General features: G+C 38.5%; 1 protein-coding gene across 10 annotated transcripts in view; it reads left to right on the forward strand.

Annotated features, from left to right (window-relative positions):
- Positions 1-19,182, forward strand: part of ncam1a (neural cell adhesion molecule 1a) — a 259,254-nt gene that overhangs the window by 171,574 nt on the left and 68,498 nt on the right. For all 10 annotated transcript variants that reach the window (XM_063485231.1, XM_063485233.1, XM_063485234.1 and 7 more), the window contains exons 2-5: positions 11,655-11,729; positions 14,411-14,620; positions 15,261-15,404; positions 18,460-18,597. In XM_063485231.1, the coding sequence (XP_063341301.1) occupies positions 11,655-11,729; positions 14,411-14,620; positions 15,261-15,404; positions 18,460-18,597 (567 nt within the window). The remainder of the gene's footprint in view (positions 1-11,654; positions 11,730-14,410; positions 14,621-15,260; positions 15,405-18,459; positions 18,598-19,182) is intronic.

The raw sequence follows: 19,182 nt of genomic DNA on the forward strand, positions 1-19,182 counted from the left end.
AGCCGAAAACTAGCTTTACTTTGTTGTCTGGGTCAACTTTGCTAGCGAGAGACAGAGAGAGGCGTTGAAAGACTGCTCCAACGGAACTTAATGTTTCGGAGGAAAACACGAACACAGTGTACAGTCGAGTCAGTGTACAACTGGGCTCGTCAGGCACTCTTTTTGGCTGCAGTGGTTATCTCCCGTTTCTGGTCGGTGACAACTTGAACTTTTCGACTCTTTATCTCCCTCCCTCCCTCACGCTCACAGACATATAACGGGTATGACAGTCCATTCTCCCTGCAGCACGGACTACACTGCCCATGAGGCTACATTCTTTAGGGCGATGCCTGTAACACTCTGCCTATTGCCTTCATATTAAATATTTTTTGTGAATAATTTTTAAAAAATATTTCTTCATGTCATTATGCAGGCTGCAAGTAGGGGTAACATTGAGATTGAGACACAGGCATTAGAGCCTCTTAATGCATGTCTTGTTTGGGTTTCCACTGGCGTGGAATTACCAAAATTATGAAACAGGAAAAGACCGCAGTGTAATCCATTCATTTCAACAAAGTAACTGTATTCTGAATACCACCTTTTTAAATGGTAACTGTAACGGAATACAGTTGCTCATATTTTGTATTTTAAATACGTAACGCCGGTACATGTATTCCGTTACTCCCCAACACTGCATTTAACACACTGGTTATATTCAATCACATTGTTTTTGGAGGAGTTGAATCTTTTCCACATTTCGTCTTGGGTACCTGCCAATAATGCTAAATAAAAATACTCAAATGTTGTCCTTTAGAAGGAATTTGTGAGTCCATTTTATGTTTGCCGTACTTTCCCGTAGACCAGTGGCTCTTCTTCTTCTGTTTCTTAAACTTTTACTCAACGCTGGCTCCAAAAGGAAGTTAATTTCTACATCTGTTAAGTATTTACATCTGCGCCATGCACCCATAAAGTCTATGGATCCACCATGCTAACTGAGCTTGCTGGTGATAGCTTAATGCTTAGCACTCTAGTCTAAATAGGGTCATTTCTAGCTCTTAAAATGGTCACAGCCGTAGAGGTACAAACCAAGGGGTGTTGTCACAGTTACTAGTTGTAATTACAGGTGATGCCAAATTGAAATGGTAAGGGCTTTTTTAATTACTGGAGGGAACTTATGGTTTCCAGGAGTCAGGAAAAAACAGGTCACCAAAATTGCATTTGTTCTTGGGTTCTTTTATGTATCTGTGTTTTTTTCCAGAGGTTTAGTTTAAAAAAAGTTACAGCGATTCAGTAGAACATAAGTTATTATAGGGATGGTGTGTTCAATAAAGGATATACGGTTTGAGAATACCTGGTAGAATTCTTGCTAGAAACATGGAGAGAAGCTTCTTCAACTTTGCAAGGGTCTCGATAGAGAGCATAGGCGTGCTCCTGTGAGCTCTATAGAAACGTTATTCTCTTATCAAGCGATATAAGTAAACTTTGCTTGACTGACAACGCTTTAAGTTGGGAGAAGAAGGCTTTGTAGACAGACCAGAGATGTGCGGGTGAGGTTTTATCTGACATTCGTACTTCCTCAGTGATTAACACTTTTTTTTTTTTTCAAACCTTGGCAGGATCTCTGCTCAGGAATTCTGAGCCTGAACTCTTCTTTAAATCAAAGCGACATATCCACCACTTTAAAGGCATAAAAGCCTGTAGAAGTACCTCATACAGAGAACTAAAACCTGAAAGGACGAAAAGGCGTGCACGTCACTCCATGGCTCATTTTTTTCATTTTAATAAAGGTTGGATTTTTTATTTTAACTTTGAACGAAGACATTGCAAGATGCCAAAAGAAAGCATAGTAAGACTTCAGCATGGCCTAGAAAGACCAGCATCAGTGCAGACAGAGTATTTTCATTTCTTTTCCTTTTTTTTTTTTCCTTTTTCAAAAATGCTCTTTTGTTACTTGAACCCATTTTTTATGCTCATGTGATTATTGTTTTGTTGAGAAAATCTGTTATAATTTCTGCCCTCCCTTCACCTAAAACATATTACATTTTCTTCTTCCAAATTAAAGCTTGGCCTCACTTGTATTGCTTTTAATTATATTGCACCAGGGGATTTGACCTTGTGACAGAAAGACCCTGCTGAAAGTTAATTGGTAGGAGCTGTGGCATATTCAGGTCAGGCCAGATTCAAATTACTTGGAAATACTTTTCATGATCTGCTTTAGCTGAGAAGTGCAATTGGTCGAGTGTGTGAAATGTAGGACAATAATCTGAAGCTTTGGAGAGCTAACCTTTGAATTCTGCCAGTCTCCACGTAATAATCGGGATGACCACTAGTATGGTATATTGTGCGTGTTATAACAATTATAAACAAGCTGCTAATAGTGTAATGGAATTATTACCATGTGAGTCATCCAACTTTTTCCTATTTCTGATCCGATACAGAAATATTAGCTTAAAGTATGTTCTAATGTCAATTATTGATCTGATATTATTATAAGCTGTTTTCTTAAAATACCGGAAATCATTCCGGTTCAACTCAAACATACCCAATTTAATAAAAAATAATAATAATATGTAGCAAATAATCACAACTAAGGGGTTTAAATTGACTGAATTTGTACTTATTAGTTAGAAAATAAATGTAAGCAGGACTAAATGGATAAAACTAAAAATGTATTCGTGTTATCCAGCTGTCATCCAGCTCACTGTGAGTCACAAACTGCTGTGTACTGCTGTCATTTACGGTCACGCTACTTTCTCCTTTCCTCCTCTCAGTCTGCCACACACGTGTATCTAAGTGACTCCAAACTGGTGTCACTTTGCCATTAGCTTCCTCCATGCTACGTTAGCTCTCCCAGTAGCAACCCACAGCTGATGATGCACGGTTGTTTCCTATCCAGCCTTTCGATTGGACCGAGACCTGATTGCACAAGTCCAATATTTGGGTGCCTAACCATTACAGAGCTTTATTAATGCTGATCCAAGTTTGTTCTGTATGCACATATAGGTTTCTGTAAATATTCATGGCTCTTTTGGTGGACATTGTCAACTTTGGTCAACCTGTATAAGTTTCTCTTCACCCGGTGAGACGGATGTTCGGTGAATTTTGATGTTGCCCTTCAACATCCTGAGATTGACTCCAGATGAAAGAAACCTCTGCTGCTTTTTCTATAGCAAAATGTCTATGCTCAATAAATACATATTTAATCACAGCTATCAGAAGATGATCAGTTTCCTTTGTCGATCCTTGAAATCTTACTTTCCTACTCGTATGCCAGCATAAAGCTGAAATTCCAACTTTGTTCACACAATATTTATAAAAGTGCTGGGGCACAATGCCAAGCAACTGCTGAGCACAGTCTTGCTCCTCAGTGAATGACCCCTTTCAGTGTTTTAAATGACCATATCTCCTTTCCTTAGGAACCACCCAAGAGCTCTTTAGACAAACTTTTTACACACTTTTACTCCCACTGCGAGCGAGGCCAGCTACTCGGTGGTGTAATGCATACCGCAGCCTATAGCGTTGATACAGAACTGTAAATGTTTGCCTTGTGTTTTGTAATCTTTAGCCATTTCCCCTTTTATTACCACAGTCGGCTTTACATGTAATCTCTTCACAGCCAGACCTCTTGCCGTAGCCGTTTTCCCTTCGACTGCCCTCTCCAGCCTTTCAGCCTCTTGCACAGCATTCTCCTCACGATTTGTAATTAGGTGCTGTCAAAACGAGAAGGCTTAAATTAGTCAGATCAAAGAAGGACATACTGGCCTCTGTTTAATATCCAAATATTTACGAGGGAAGAAGAGCCTTTATTGGAAATATATCACGGTGTTGTGTATTTTAAGGAGGACAGATTAGACTACACATTTTTCATCAGCACTTGAGGGCAAATATAAAGTTTGAAGTTGGAAGTAGCCTTTGCTCACACCATAGTTTGCCCCAAACTTTAGTGCAAAAACAATGTGAAACGTGTGAATTCTGCAGCACACGTTTGTGCTCTTCCACAATTACTTTTCTCCACTTAAAATGCACTTGGAAGGCAACTCAAGTGCTGAAGGGTTGGAGGGGATGCTGGTAACAACCATAATCCTGACAAAGCTGATGCGGTGAATGACTGAAAGATGTGAGGAGAAGGAGCTTAGAAGGTAACACGTCTATGTCAATTTGATTAAGGCCTGACACCCACACGCAGCACATGGAAACAGCTGCTTAGTATTTTGTGCAGTGCCTCAAAGTGCAGCAGGTTAATGATAAGTGGTTGAGACACTTTGGAATGTGCGTCTGTAAGGCTAATTTATCTGCTACTGAAAAACAAATTAGAAGCGTAATGTTCAAAGTTAGCTGAGGTAGGAAAATGGCTTTAACAACTGTTATGTATATTCATTGTTTACTTGCAAAACTCGTTTGCTTTTCAAGTTCCAGTAAGTGTTTAGAATTAATTCTGGGTTATACTTTTACCAGCACAATTACTAATAGTAAGTTTCAAACGTCAACAAATCAAAACACCAAAAGAGGGACTATATTTTATCAGAATACAAGAGACAACATGTACAACATCTGGCTACAAGTCCTACATACATATTGGATTAATTTATTTTTACTAAAATGTAAAAGTATTTACGTACTGTAAACGCCAAGCTGATTGGAGTCTTGCAATAGAAATGCAGCTCACTTAGGCTTTCTTTCAATCAGTACACACTGCAGGAAAGATCAGAGAGGTTGTGTTTTTCAGGGCAAGGAAAGGACAAAAACAAAACGACATTGATGGAAACTAATAACAGGCCGCAACCCCCTTTGTGTAGACATCTTGTAAAGGTTATCAGGGTGAAAAACTGCTAGAAGTAGTGTGAGTTGTTTTTGTGGATTGACTGGCAAGTCAGACAAAGTCAGAGAAGTTTAGTGAAAAAGTTTTAGAGTGTTTGAGGAACTGAAACTGAGAAGTAATTGTGGGAATGATGACTTAGATGGACTTCTGGAAAGAATGTAGGTTTTGACAATTCCTGCTAGAACTCTTGCTCGAATTTTGTAGAGAAGTTTTGCTAAAGTTTGAAAAGGGGTTCAAAAGGGAGCTTAAGTGTGGGTTTGTGAGGTGTATAGAAATTTTATTCTCTCATCAGGCAATACAAGCAGACTTGACTGATAAAGCTCTGAGGTGGCAGAAGATTTTAGACAGGCTAGATTTTAGACAGGCTAGATTTTATCCGACATTTATGCTTGATCATTTAATATTTTCAAAATTCACTGTTGCTGCTAAACGTTGTGTGATGGATGAGAAATATTAGAAATAATTGTTAATGGAGACGTTTTTTTAAGGCCACAACACTGTACTGGTTGGTGGTTTTTAGGTTTGTAGATTTTTGAGCTAAGATCATTGACCGATTTATGATGATGGCATGATGCTGTTATCAGCTGATATTAGCTATTTGCTGATCAATCACTATAGGCATTTAAAAAGTGTATAAGGGGCAAGAGAAACACCCTTCAGCCAAGCTGACGTTCCATACTTTATCCACCAGAGGGCACTATGCAACTTTCCTGTTGGTAACAACAACCAGCTGATCCAATCAGATTTAGGCTGAGCGTAAACAAGTAACTTAAAAAGATAAATTTGTTTGTTGTTTGTTTTAGAAATATTAAAAATTAAATTATAATCATATTAATCTCTGACTGACAAAATAGTGGCTTAGATAATTAAACTCGTTATATAAATAATATAGCTATACTATAATATAGCAAATATAATCTTCCTCCAGTGTATCAAGAAGGATGCTGCAAAATGTCTTTTGCAAATCGCAGTTTGAAAAGCAACCAGAAATCCTTATGCCTTAGTTTAATAGGGCATATACAATAACAGTTTTAAAATAGAGTTTGAAACTTTCCTGTCTTCTTTCTCTTTCAAATGGATAAAAAAAAGTGTCCCAAAATATTCATATAAAATGATGGAGCACTAATTTGTGATCAGAATTGCCTCGTAATATCTCAAGAATTCAGCTATTTCCTCCTCCATACAGCCAGATGGGAATTAAGGATTAACCTGTCTAACCAATTTAGTATTAAATTAAGGAATACAAAATCTCAGAGAAATGTGTTTCCAGTTGGAAAGCTTTGAGAGGGTAACATTATGTGGTTGGCGTGTGCTTGGAACCTTCATGGCTGACATTTTGACATTCTTCCAGCCACAGGAAGAACAGAGAAATGTAAATCTTGGACGCACATGACGACATTTTCATCTGTTCTTGTACGTCCCCAGACGACGGCTTTTCAAGCATATGTGCTATTGATGTGTAGCCCTACACAGCACTGTCTGCTCCATAGTGTGTGCTTACTCCGACATGACTTGCATGTTAAGCACCAACAGCTGACTGTTGTAGCCTCCTTGTAATGGAGCCAGTCACCACAGGCTGCCAGGCTGCAATTAGGCATGCAAACCTCCTGATCCAAGACGGGACAGAAGCTGCTTCAAACTTCAGGTTTTTCTCAGCCAACCTGACAACTTCTTATTTGTTTTCTTTTCAAATTTGCACGTCCTAAAATGAAGTAATGACAGCAATGTGGCCGTGTATAGATACTTGTGCTGTTACATAATTTGGCATTAAGGAACTCTGTGGTTTAGATGCTGAAAGAATGTTTACCAGCAGCAGGCTGTAAACTCCATAATCCTCTTGCTAGAGAACAGTCAGCACTGCCATTTTAGTTTTGGTCATTGTAACTAAAGCCTCACAGGCATATTTGCTTCAAAGTATGGACAGCTTAGCAGCAGATTAATACACTATTACTAATCTCGCCTCTGAGCTTACCATAAGTAGCTTTAAATGGGCTCTTCCATCTAACTTCTTTTCTTACTTTGTCAAATTAATAGCATAAGTGGTCAGCACGGTTGGCAAGCTGTTCATGCATGAATGGGCATTTGTCTATGTGTGGAAGTGTATGTTGCTAAAGAAAAGGTGTATAAATACTGTAACCCTCATGTGTGGTCCATGACAAGGGAGCAACCTGCAACATGAGCACTGAGGTTTGAGTGTGGAAGCTGCCATGTGTGGCTAAACAGTTGGATATAGTAGCATAGAAAGGCTATGCTAAAGAGAGATGGGGTAATTTTATTTATGCAAACTCAGAGGTCGAAGCTGAGCTGCTATGCTGTGGGTGATGCAAAGTGAGATATTCACCACCTGTGCACAAACTGTAAAATTCTAACGCATTACAAATATTTAAAACAGCAATTTGGCCATCGGTGCATAAAGAAATGTTGTATTTTTGTTGTTATTTTCCTGTTTGGGCAAGAGAAACAAAGAAATCTAACATATAAAAAAGTTACTCAAGTCGTTTGACTCGCTGTAAACTAAAATACAGCCGTTGCAATCAATACATAGAATCTGATTTGTTAATAGGACAATCACAGTTGTAATAGAAATACATGACATGAATCAGAAACGTTTAAAAACATTTACCTGGTGTTTCTACAGCACTTAAGTGAGCTAGTTTACTTAGTAGCACATGTTCAGGATGACTGGCCTAACAAATCTTTTAGCAACAGACTTCAGTAAACTATTAATATTGGACTGAAGTAGATGAGCTTTAAACTATTGCTCAGATTCTCCACAATGAGAAAGGTCCAGCCTAGCATACATCTGTAACTAAAAGCTAAATAGCAGCTTTTATAAACTTGTCCATCTGGACAACTTAAAGTTTTAAGACTTTTGGAAAAAGTCCTCATTTTTGTTACTTAAGGCTGACTGAAGTTAAGCCCCTAACTTCTCTGGTCTGCTCATTAGCTACAACATGCTTCTCTAAAAAGAGACATAATGCTTAATTTAGCTCCGAGATAAAAATTGTTGCTAGAATGGAAGACATGTGTGCATACTGCAGTGCATCTGATTGCAACTGTGAAAATTATACAGCATCTTTCTACCACCAGTGTTTCTCTGAAGTTTAAATTTACATTCATTTATAGAATTTTTTTTTCGGCCCAGCTTACCTTCAGTATACTTTTATCTCTGTGAAAATATGCAGTTGCAGTGACAGTAAATTCTGTTTATTAAAAAGCAAGGTGATGTGGTTATTGTGTGTGTGCGTTAGGAGTCGAAGGAAGACTAAAGGGAGACTCTTCAGAGTAGACAGAGAGGTTTATGAGTCTTTAGAGGACTGGAAGTGAGGGACAGGCTTAGAGGATGGGTATTAGATTGGTGTCATGAGAGAGCATGTTAGGGCAAAGATAGCTTCATCCTTTATCTAAGCTCTCTCCTCACAAAACCAAGCACTTCTTTCTTTCTTTGCTTTTAATCTACAACACATCACTTTTGCTTTTATGCTGCATGCTGTATATTTAGCTGCATAAAGCAGATTTCTTTGTTTTTTTTAAGGTATGTAATGCTATCTTGTGCCACTAAATTATGCCTAAATATTTAATTGTTCCCTTTTTCTATTGTGCCCATAAATGTAATGGAAGCTAATATTGGATTATTTTAACATTAAAATTTTTTATGAAGAATATCTTTTATGTTTAAGGGCATCTGGATGATATCGTTAGATGTACACTAAGTGCAAATTGCACATGCAGTTAAAATTCCCAGGAGCATTTAATTTGAGCCCAAATTGCAGCAATCAGATACTTTTGAGTGTTCTGGGTGTGCTTTGCATTTGTCTCACCCCAGCATTGATTTAGCATTAAGTTACTTGTGTAATCTTTTGATCCTTGCAAAACGGTTTAATCTAGGAACCGCATTCAACTGCAGGATAAAAATCCCTTTCTGAAAACTCATTACACCTTTCAAAAACAAGATCTTTAAAAAAGCAGCTCTTTGAAATCACACCTTTTTATTTTTGTTTGTTTAAATAACATATTTCAATTCTTTCACAGTTAGTTTTGTATACTATAGATCAGACCTGGAGTCATCCCCCTCACTTGAATTTCTTTACCAGTAGATTCGTGACTGAAGCAGTGCTGCGCTGCTTTTTATTACTCTGAACAGAAGCTTAACATTACCCATCTGGCACCGGGGTAATCAAGTTTTGATTTCGATTCTGATTTGATTGATTCTCAGAGCTGGCTCTCATGGAATATTCAGCTTCTGCCTTATATTTTGATGCCGTTGAGATGAATATGAATAATCTTAGGTACGAATTGCTACAAAGAGAAATAATTCACTTTGTAGTTAGTTTGTCAGCAGCTTTATGTTTGTGTCTTTGACAACAATAGTGGGCCAGGGGAGATTCTTTACAATATTGCAAATGGCAAGTGAGACAAATGATCAGCAAATCTTTGTGCTGTTGTGTGCAGCGCAAAGTGTTTGGTGTATACTTACTGGTACCCACCTTTGAAAGTGCAATTTCCTCTCAGTCGATCTCATGTCATAACTCACATTTGTGCAGTGATTAAACCTGATGGCTTACCTTTACTAAATCTTTATTTTTAACTTCCATGATCAGCTCTCATCAAAGACACAGTCGCACTCGACACTTGCTTGACACTTTCAGCCACCACTCCATTCTGGAGATACTGCACAAGTGCCCATTTAGACACATAGACTGAGAAAGTGGATCTGGGAATAGCTATCTTTCCCACACCGCCTGAACTCCTTTTTGTTGTCTTTAGTGTTGCAGATATGATCAGTTGGTTCTGGGCCAGTGGTTTTAGTCTTAGGAGGCATGGGTATAGCATGGTATCTGGGATCGTACTAGATGAGAGAAGGAAATGGATATGTTGTTGTCTTTGTATCTACCTTCAGCCTCTAAAAGCAAACATACTGTGGGGTAGTGGTTTTTCATGCCCCTACAGCCTGCGTGCTGGCTTGGAACAAAGGCTGGTTCATTCACGTGGCAGATGCAGTGTTTTACTGCAAATCAATATTTGTGTGACTTCTTGACCAAGGCATAAAGGGAATATTATTCACACTTTGAACACATGTATGAAATCAATATTTATGACTGTCCTTGACCATGATGATTACAGCATTTGTTTCCAGTTCAATTTAAGAACCAGTGTTTACATTTTCTTGACGAGTAGCATAGTTATGCCAGTACCTCTCTACCTATCTATCTCATCTACAGCATTGCCTAAATGCATCAAGTTGCTGCCATGTGATTGGCTGATTTGCGAACACCTGTGTACCTAATAATTTAGCTGTTCTTATTTGTGGCTTTGCACTGCTCATGTGGACCATGCATTTCACAGTGTCTTGCAATGTGTGTAAATATAATGAAAGGACATTTTGGACCCTTAAGAGCATTCCTGAAATGTTTTAGTCAAACATAAAAAAAGAAGAAGAAAATACGGTTGGCCAAAACACTGAGCACCATATTGGTTTCAAAATGCTTCTAAACACAAAAGCACATTGTGTATCTGGATGCGGTATTCACTCTCCTCACTCCAGAATTATGGCTGAGGTAAAGCTTCACACCATAATGATGATGCCTTTACACATAAAATGTGTGTAGGAGAGAAAGAGCAACAAAGGTCTTTGATGTGACATTATCTTCTTAGTCATGCAGGTTTTTCTGCAATGGCAAAACTGTAGCATTACGAAACAATGCCACATTGTGCTGTGATGATAGTTGGCTACCTGTCTATGAATGGCAAGTCCTCGCAAACCATTCCCATGAATCTCCCGGTGAGAATTGAGCTGAGACTGACTCACTCATTTGTGTGAAGTGGCGACATGCTGGAGGCTCCGCGGGACTTCTCTGTCAAGCTCCGATCACGATTCTGTGGTATTTCTACTTCACAGGCTTTGCTTCAGTCCTGTGCCACATATCATTGAAGATAGGAGTCATATATTAAACCATGTCACACTAAAAAGTCATCAGATCCCTTGTAGTACAGTGGAGCACTGGCGAGTTAGGATTAGCTGATCAAGCCTTTGAAAATCAATTCAAATTTGTTAGGGTGCACGCAAGCGTTTCTCTCTTCTCTTTTTAAATCTCATCTCTGTCATTGTAGCTTTAGCTGATGCTGAGAGAAGATGTGCATTAGAGCCTTTATGGTATTATGTATTCTTAAGCGTCTGTAAACAGAAGTCGGGATGCAAGAATGCTTCGGAGTGGCTTAGTTAGGTCGTTTTTATAAGGTGAGCAAACAAATGTTAAGTCCGCGTCTCGCCTAATTTAGTTAGGATTTGTCCTTCTTTAAGAGTTCAGTTTGTCTTTCACTCTGCTACTTTTTCGTTTATGCTGCCTTCAGCTGCCAGCTTTGTGCTTTGAGTGTCAAGTGTCAGAGAGGAAATCAGATACACAATTCACTAACAACAAAAATGGAAGTGTTCGTAGCAAAAGGTACAGTTTTGCTTCCTAGGGGTAAATCGCAAACTATAAATAAGGGAAAGCAAATTCCAGAACCAACGTGTCCTTGCTCAGCAGTGCAGGTTTCAGTTCACAACATAGTGCAAAATAAATAAATACGCCACAAAAGACACATGTTATTTCTTCTTAACTGTGAGTTCCTTTGCTTTGTGGGTGCAACTTTAAATTCAAACACATTTGCACATTGAGATGTTGCACTCTAGTGAGCATAGAAATTACATCCCAGAGTTTCAAAGTGTTTGCCTGAACATGGTTGTTCCTTTGAGCAGGCATGGCCATTTCACTTTGAGTCTTGCCTTATTGTGTCTCAGCCCCGTGTCACCGTTCCTTTCAATTGAACCAGAGACTAATTTATATTTTGTCCTGTCTTTTTTTTCTTCACCCAGCTGCCATTCAGGTGGAAATTACTCCACCACAAGGGGAGATCAGCGTAGGAGATTCCAAATTTTTCATCTGCGAAGGTAAGAGTGATCTTTCTACATCCCTCATTTAACACAGCTTGATGCAAATGTCACCTCATCTAGCAATATTGGCAGTATTTATTGAGGTAATTTGATGAAAGTAATACAAGTTAGGGTAAATAATGAGATTGGTGTACTGGTGGAGGAAAAAAAAGAAAAAGATCACAAGGATAAATTGACGAGTTTATTCTGTGGAGGTGGTGGGATGATGAGATCTGAGTCATGTAAGAAATAAGGCATAGAAGAGGTGGGAGAGAGGTGCGGTATGAAAAGATAATGAGATAGAGGTCTTACATTCTCTCTGTGCATTTGTCAGCCTGTCTGTGATACAGATGCTACTTACAAAAGACAGATCTGCAGTCTGCCATTATAGAACATCTTCTTACATTTAAATAATGTCCTAATTTTCTGAGTAGAGATTATTCATTCATTTGGTCTTATTAACCCAGGTTACTTCTACACTACAAAACAAAGCTGACGGGGACTGAGTTAAAAGCATGCCCATAGCCATTATGAGGGGTCGTCCAGTATGAAAAGTTTCAAAGCATCTCTCTTGTTATCCCGTGAGCACAGGTTGATGTGAGTTACAATCATGCTGGATAATGAATGCATTGCATTTTCTTGAATTTGAAATAGAAACTTCAAAACACTCCACAGCTACCTTCATAGGACTTATGAGTCAATAGTTTATTGAACCAGCTGTAGCTGGACTAACTTGAAATAATCATTTTCTACATCAGCGGTCCCCAACCTTTTTTGCGCCACGGACCGGTTTATGCCTGACAATATTTTCACGGACCGGCCTTTAAGGTGTCGCAGATAAATACAACAAAATAAAACTAGTACCGGTACCGAAAAAAGAAGATTTATTCATAACACACGTGAAAAGACCCAGGAAAACTGTGTTAACGATAAAAAACGATAACAAAATAATGCTGAAAACCGATAAAAACCCTGAAAACCATACATTTCACACCCGAGCCTCAACTCTCACGGCCCGGTACCGGTCCGAGGCCCGGGGGTTGGGGACCGCTGCTCTACATGACTTTGTCTCTCGACAGTTGTTCTGAGGTGTTTGTGCTGATAAGCTGTATTTGCTTTTTGCAAACTGTGGTGCTATGTATTACGTCAAAGCATCTCCACTTCTCAGTTCTCCAAAGAACACTTCCAAACATCCCATACTTGTACTGTCATGAACTTTAATATTTCTCATGTTGGCTGAGACCTGCAGAATCCGAGATGCAGTTTCTCTGAGCATTGCACGGTCTGATCTTGGGGTGAATTTGCTGAGATGTCCGCTCCTGGGAATATCATGGCAATGTGTTAACTCACAGCTGAATGCTCCAGAGCAGCAAAGTGACAAAACTTCTCCTTTTACAGAGGTGCTCACACTTGCACATATTCAAGTCAACAAGTCTATTTGATTTTCAGCACCTGGCAGCTACATACCCTCTTAATTCCTATGGAAGCAGTAGTGGTGGAATGTTTTTCACAGGAATTACAAAGTCCAGTCAAGATTTTCTTTGGCATATTACTCTAAGGAATACTACATGCAATCAAGGTTTTTTTTTTCTTTTTGATTTTTTAGGTTTTGTTTCTGTGATCTGTGCAAAATTTCCCCTTAAAAGTAATTATATTGAAAAAATAACCACTTCTCTCCCACTAACGACCTGTTGTTTCACTGCTTTTAGCAGAATGTTTCTGTAAAAATGAAGCCCTAAAAGCAAAGATGGGTGTCTGTGCGTGGAATATGAAGCCTTGACATTAAGTACTAAGTGATTTCATTCTTTGTTCTATGAAGAAATTTTTGCATTAGTTTGAACTTGAATTCCTCCGTTTGAAAAGGGTGTCAAAATAAATTTAGAGCTCTTTGTGCTCCTCGAGAGTAGAGATAGTATTAATAATTTTCAGGGAAACAAAAAACTGCCTCTGCTTGTACTACTGTTTGTAAAAAGATGAATAATGTTGAAACGTTGTTTGATTTTTCTTTTAGTCAAAGTTTCCTCCTACTGAATAATCCTACTGAGGAAACAGAAATAATTCATATCTCCCTTTTTATGTTTTGCTGCGTCTGTTTAGTCTTTGGGTTTACATAACATACACTGGATGAAAACAGATTGTGATTTCACAATAATGCTTCCAAACAATCTTCAAACCACGAATTCTTAATTTCACTTTTGATATATTCTGTTCAAGTACGATTCATTTTTAACAATTTTTATTCACATTTTCTCATGAGAGCAAAGTCTTGCTCAAACCTTAATCAGCTCCACATATGCATTCATCACGGAAATAAGGAACTACAACTACTTTATTCCAACATGAACAGATGTGAACAATATGAATGCCAGCGATGACAGTTCTTCCCCTCGACTGCTGTCCGTGACGCGGGTCATCACGCAGTGCAGTGATCGTTGCAGTGAATTAAGTTTAAATTTAAATTAAGATGCACACGCTAGCTTTGTAATGTGATGTAACAGGCCCATGGCATCCTCTACAAGTTCATGCTCAGAGTCATATCTTTTCTTGCATATCTAAGCTAATGCAAAACATCAAAAGCACCAAACAAGATAACAGATTTCAGTTGCAATCCTATAGGTTCTGACTATTATTTACAGGCCACTTGTGAAATTCTTAAAAGTTTTGCTTTTCTATCTCATTATTTACTTTGTTATTTTCAGTGGTAGGAGATGCTAAAGACATAGACTGGTACGCCCCCAGCGGTGAGAAGATCCTTCCCAACAGGGCAGACATATTTGTGAGCCGCAGTGATGAAGCCACGTCGACTCTCACCATATACCACGCCACCGTGGACAGTGCTGGCATCTACAAGTGTGTGGCAAAGGATGGAGACAAGGAAGCCCAGGCCACTGTCCAAGTAAAGATCTTCCGTAAGTGTGACCTGGTTTTGCAGTCTTTACAGACTTTACCAGTGAAGAGTGTTATTTTTTCACATGTTGCTAGTCAACATTACTGCATAAACTGTAGTAACTCAGCCACTATGAACGCTCTCTTTGAGTAATGGATTTCAAAGAGAGAGAGACAGTGTTTATATTATTAAAAGTAACCTGATTTCCAGCTCCATACTGTTATTCTCAGTCTAGCTTGGCAAGCTGGACTTTGGTGCAAACCCTGAGTTTATCCACTGTATGAAACCAGCCGTTTAAGCACCCGTCCCTTTAAGCCAGCTTTCTTCCGACTGGCTGCCCCTCTCATAAACAGAAGATTTAAACAGCAGGTGTGAGGGGTTGCTGTTCTCCCAGCCAGGGCTGTGCGACTGAAATGACCATAGTAAGAACTGAACTATAACATACTGGAAACTGAGCATTTAGATCACTCTGAAGTTTTTGGCTCATGGGGATTATATCACATATACTGACCTAATTATTGGAAACTTTGGTATGTGTAATATAAACACCAAAGTGAACCACTGAAATTGAAAATGTGTAAGTTTTCACCTTTACAAATGTCACTCTCTGTGTTAATACATATATAGCTATATAAATGTGTAATATGTGCATTCCCCCACAGAAAAGATCACGTTCGAGAGTGCTCCCAACCCGCAGGAGTTCATCGAGGGTGATGATGCTGACATAGTCTGTGATGTTGTCAGTTCACCACCACCCACTATTATTTGGAAGCACAAGGGCTCCAAGATCCAACCTGCCAAAGATGGTGAGTCAGTTTAAAAAAAAGAAAAAGAGGGAAAAAAAAAACACCCCACTGCTTAGCTGCTTTCTCACCTCCAACCTGCCTTTCCATTCCATCTTCTTAACTCTGTGAGCAGCCACCTTACCTCCCTGCCAATGCTGTTTGCCAGTTCATGCTTTCCAATCAATTTGCCACACTATTCCTCATCTCCCTCTCCTGCTGCCCATCATCTATGAACAAAGCCAACCGTTTTCCATTGGAAAGTAGTTTTAGACCTCATAGATGATGCGTGAACATGAAAATTGTATTTTTAGGCCTAGCAAGAGGTGGTTATTGTCACTAGAAAATGTGTCTGAGGGCACACCTGAGTTTAATTTCGCCAAATAAAGGAAAACTATAGTTAAAAAAAAAATCTGAAAAACTCGGCATGTTTTTTTTTTAAGGAAGGAAAGTGTAATCTAAGAAAGCTTCTGCTGTCATTAACAACAATAACAACAAAAAAACTGTAATAAGACCTACCCAGATTTGCTAGTTTTGAATCAGATTTTTTGTTACTTTGCAAATCGTAATCATAGCATCTGTTTTGGCAATGATGAAGTAAAGTTCAGCCACAAAAGCAAAAGTTGCTTAAGTCTGACCATCATTGGTGCTCATGTGCATAAACAGTTTGCAAACCACCTCCATCTCATGTTCTGACTTTAGGTCATACCTGACACCTTTGATGCCTGCTCTTTCACAGTGATGAGATCTTACTATTGCTCCTCACGTGTCAGTCTGATTTTGTATGGAGTGCAGACTTAAGGACCCACACCCAGGGCACACGAGAAAGAGATCTCAAACAAAAAGCGAGCTTTAATCGTTTATGATTTCATATAAAGTCCAACAGAAAATTTAAAAGAAAAATGATGGAATCCAAAAAAGCCAGAGAATGAATCCAAAAGAGAAAATGGACAGCACGAGAGGAGAAAAAGAAGCATAAAAAACACAGACAATGCAACAAAGAGAGGGAAAGGGCTCTTTATACACTGCACACCGATTGCGGATCACACACATGGCAGAGGAAGGAAATGTAGATGAAAGTAATGCAGAAAAATCAAACAAACAGAGGCTCAAAACCGAATTGAAACACCAGAGAAAATTAACTGTTAAAGTAAAGCAGGAAACAGCCCTAATCACACAGAAAAGACAACTAATAGTAAACACATTACAGAGGAAGAGTGGGGAGGCAAGAACAATAATAATAATCATAAACCCACAAGAATAGAAAAACTGGAAGCAGGAAATCCTGAAACGCATAAAAAAGATCCCCCCCCAAAAAAAGCTCAGCTATCAGGATACTCTTATCTTTATAAATACACACATACATACATTTTAACAACATTTTTAACCTCTAACTCTTTCTTAACAAAGGAATTTTGTGTTTCAGGAGTTAGAGGTGTTTGATGTACACAATTGGGTCTTGTTCTCACTGCGCTTGGGTGATCAGAGATGTAGCTTTGATGTAATTGTTACACGTTGTGGAACATCTATTTTATCCATATGTCACGTTAGTATATCAAAAAACACTGGGAAAAAGAGGGGAAAAAACACTCAAAACTCTATAAAAACTTTTCAAACTCTTCTTGTATTATAATCCCTTTATCTGTTGTTTGTCCTGTGTTTTGAACCATTTCTGCTTTGCCAGTGAGCACACAGAACAAAGGTGTTTAGCTCAGCTGTGGAGGAAACTGTGAGTGTGCACACACCGAACATATAAAACTGTAAGTGTTGCTGAACTTTTTGCCAGAAAAGGGCAAAAAATCTAGTCTAATGTAGCTGCTGTGAATCCAAGCTGTCTTCTGTGTAAGATGAAATTATGAGCTTTTCAGCATTTGGTCCCTTCTGGCCAAAAATATGAGGAGGGCTTAAATTCATGTACAATATTTGGTAATCATTTAATCTGTCAATAGCTTCTTTCTTGGGAGGAGCATTGACCAAATTGGTCCAAAACAGCCATGGCTTAGCAAGTTCAGTGAAAAACTAGGATCTAGTGTGGGAGCTGGACATAAAACAGGAGTCTGGGTTTTGTTTCACACTTGAACCGGGGCCTATTTTAACCTTAAAGTAACCCCTCCCTCGGTGACCGCTGGAGAGCCTGGAGTCACCACACTGTTGTGCTAAGCCTGCCTTTGTTCTTGGATTCTTGTCAAGGAATGTGTTTTTCACTGGAAAAGCCACTAATTGTAACCGACACTGAAAACTAAAAACTGCTTATGCAATTTTCTTCAGTGCAGTAGCTGACCTAACCCTGTGCTGCAAGCTGCAGAGTTAAAAATCCCAACAGTAACTCTTCCTTCTAAAATGTGTCACGGTGACCTGAATAAGAGCTGTTTAACAAAAGCTTTGTTTCTTCTTAACTTTTAGACTCTTGGATTAAACTTTAAAAGCTTTTGAACATTTCAGTCATTTATTTTTTATACACTATGTAAATTTTTCACTTCCATTCGTGGTGTGATGTGGTAGGAGTCACTGAGGTGGAATTGTTTGTTCAGTAAATTGTATAACTCTTAAACTTGATAGGAAGAACACGTCACTTTATTGAGGCAACAGTCATTACTAAAATTAATAACATGCAGATCGTCAACAAAAAGTAAATAAAAAAAGTCCCCTGTGTAGTGTCTAAATTGTGGATTTTAATAAGTGCTGGATAGTTTTTCTCAATAATGTGTGAAAAATAACACCAGGTTTCTGTTAAGACAGCTCACTGTGTTACTGTGCATTGTTTAATTAGAGGTGCAACAGTTGGTCAGGGATCTGGGCTTGATTAAAACATTGATAAAATATGTTTACTGTAGCCAGAGAGTCATGAAGCTCTCTTATCTAATAATTTGATTACCAGGAAGGATTTTCTTAATCTTGCCCCAACTTCCTGTCTCGGTGTTTCATTTAAGCATACAGTTCACACTGCTCTCACTTTATGATCATCTCTTAATTCATAGAAGACTTATTAAATCATAAGTTTCTTTTGTCCCACTGTTTTGTTGAGAATGTAATCTTCACAATCTTGAACCTTTGTTCTTTTTTGTCCTTTTTTTTGTAGTTCGATTTAAGATCATGGATAATGGCCATCTGCAGATCCGCAGCATTAAAAAGACAGATGAGGGCACATACACTTGTGAGGCTCGTGTCATGGCCAGGGGAGAAATTGACTTCAAGACTATGAAGGTCATTGTTAACGGTAAGCAGTGTATACACCACCTTCTATGCTCTGCCTGCCCTGCTGTTTATCAATGTGTGGTTTTGGCTTAACAGAGCAGGGTTCAGTAATGAGCCAGATGGCTCTAAAACCCTTAAAACTTTTTTGTTGCTGATAGTTAGATAGTTAGTCAGATCATCTAGCCATCTTTTTCAAGTTTCTGGTTTAGAGAAACATATTCAAACAACTACAAACCAGAATGACGAGAAATTGGTTTTAAATTTGTAGATTTCTCAGAAAATGTTGCAGATGCTCTGACCTTTAGTAGCAACATTATCCCCAAATTGCTTTTAAATATCAAAGTCCTTTAACTGTCAGGATGAAGAATTTAGAAAAATATATTTAAAAAAATTATTTTGGGCAATTTTCTTGAGGAAATATCACTTCTTAAAAACTACTCTGTAGATTTTCAGGGATAATTGAATTTTTATTTTCAAACCCTCTGACTAACTTAAGAAATAGACGTGTAACTATGGGAAATATCGTTATATGTGTGTGAAATATGTTCATTTCAGCTATGTTGAAACGTCCAGTCTGTTTTATCACGACTCAATGGAGGAAACTTGA

The sequence above is a fragment of the Pelmatolapia mariae genome, linkage group LG10_11 (assembly GCF_036321145.2).
Source record: "Pelmatolapia mariae isolate MD_Pm_ZW linkage group LG10_11, Pm_UMD_F_2, whole genome shotgun sequence".
Classification (NCBI taxonomy): domain Eukaryota; kingdom Metazoa; phylum Chordata; class Actinopteri; order Cichliformes; family Cichlidae; genus Pelmatolapia; species Pelmatolapia mariae.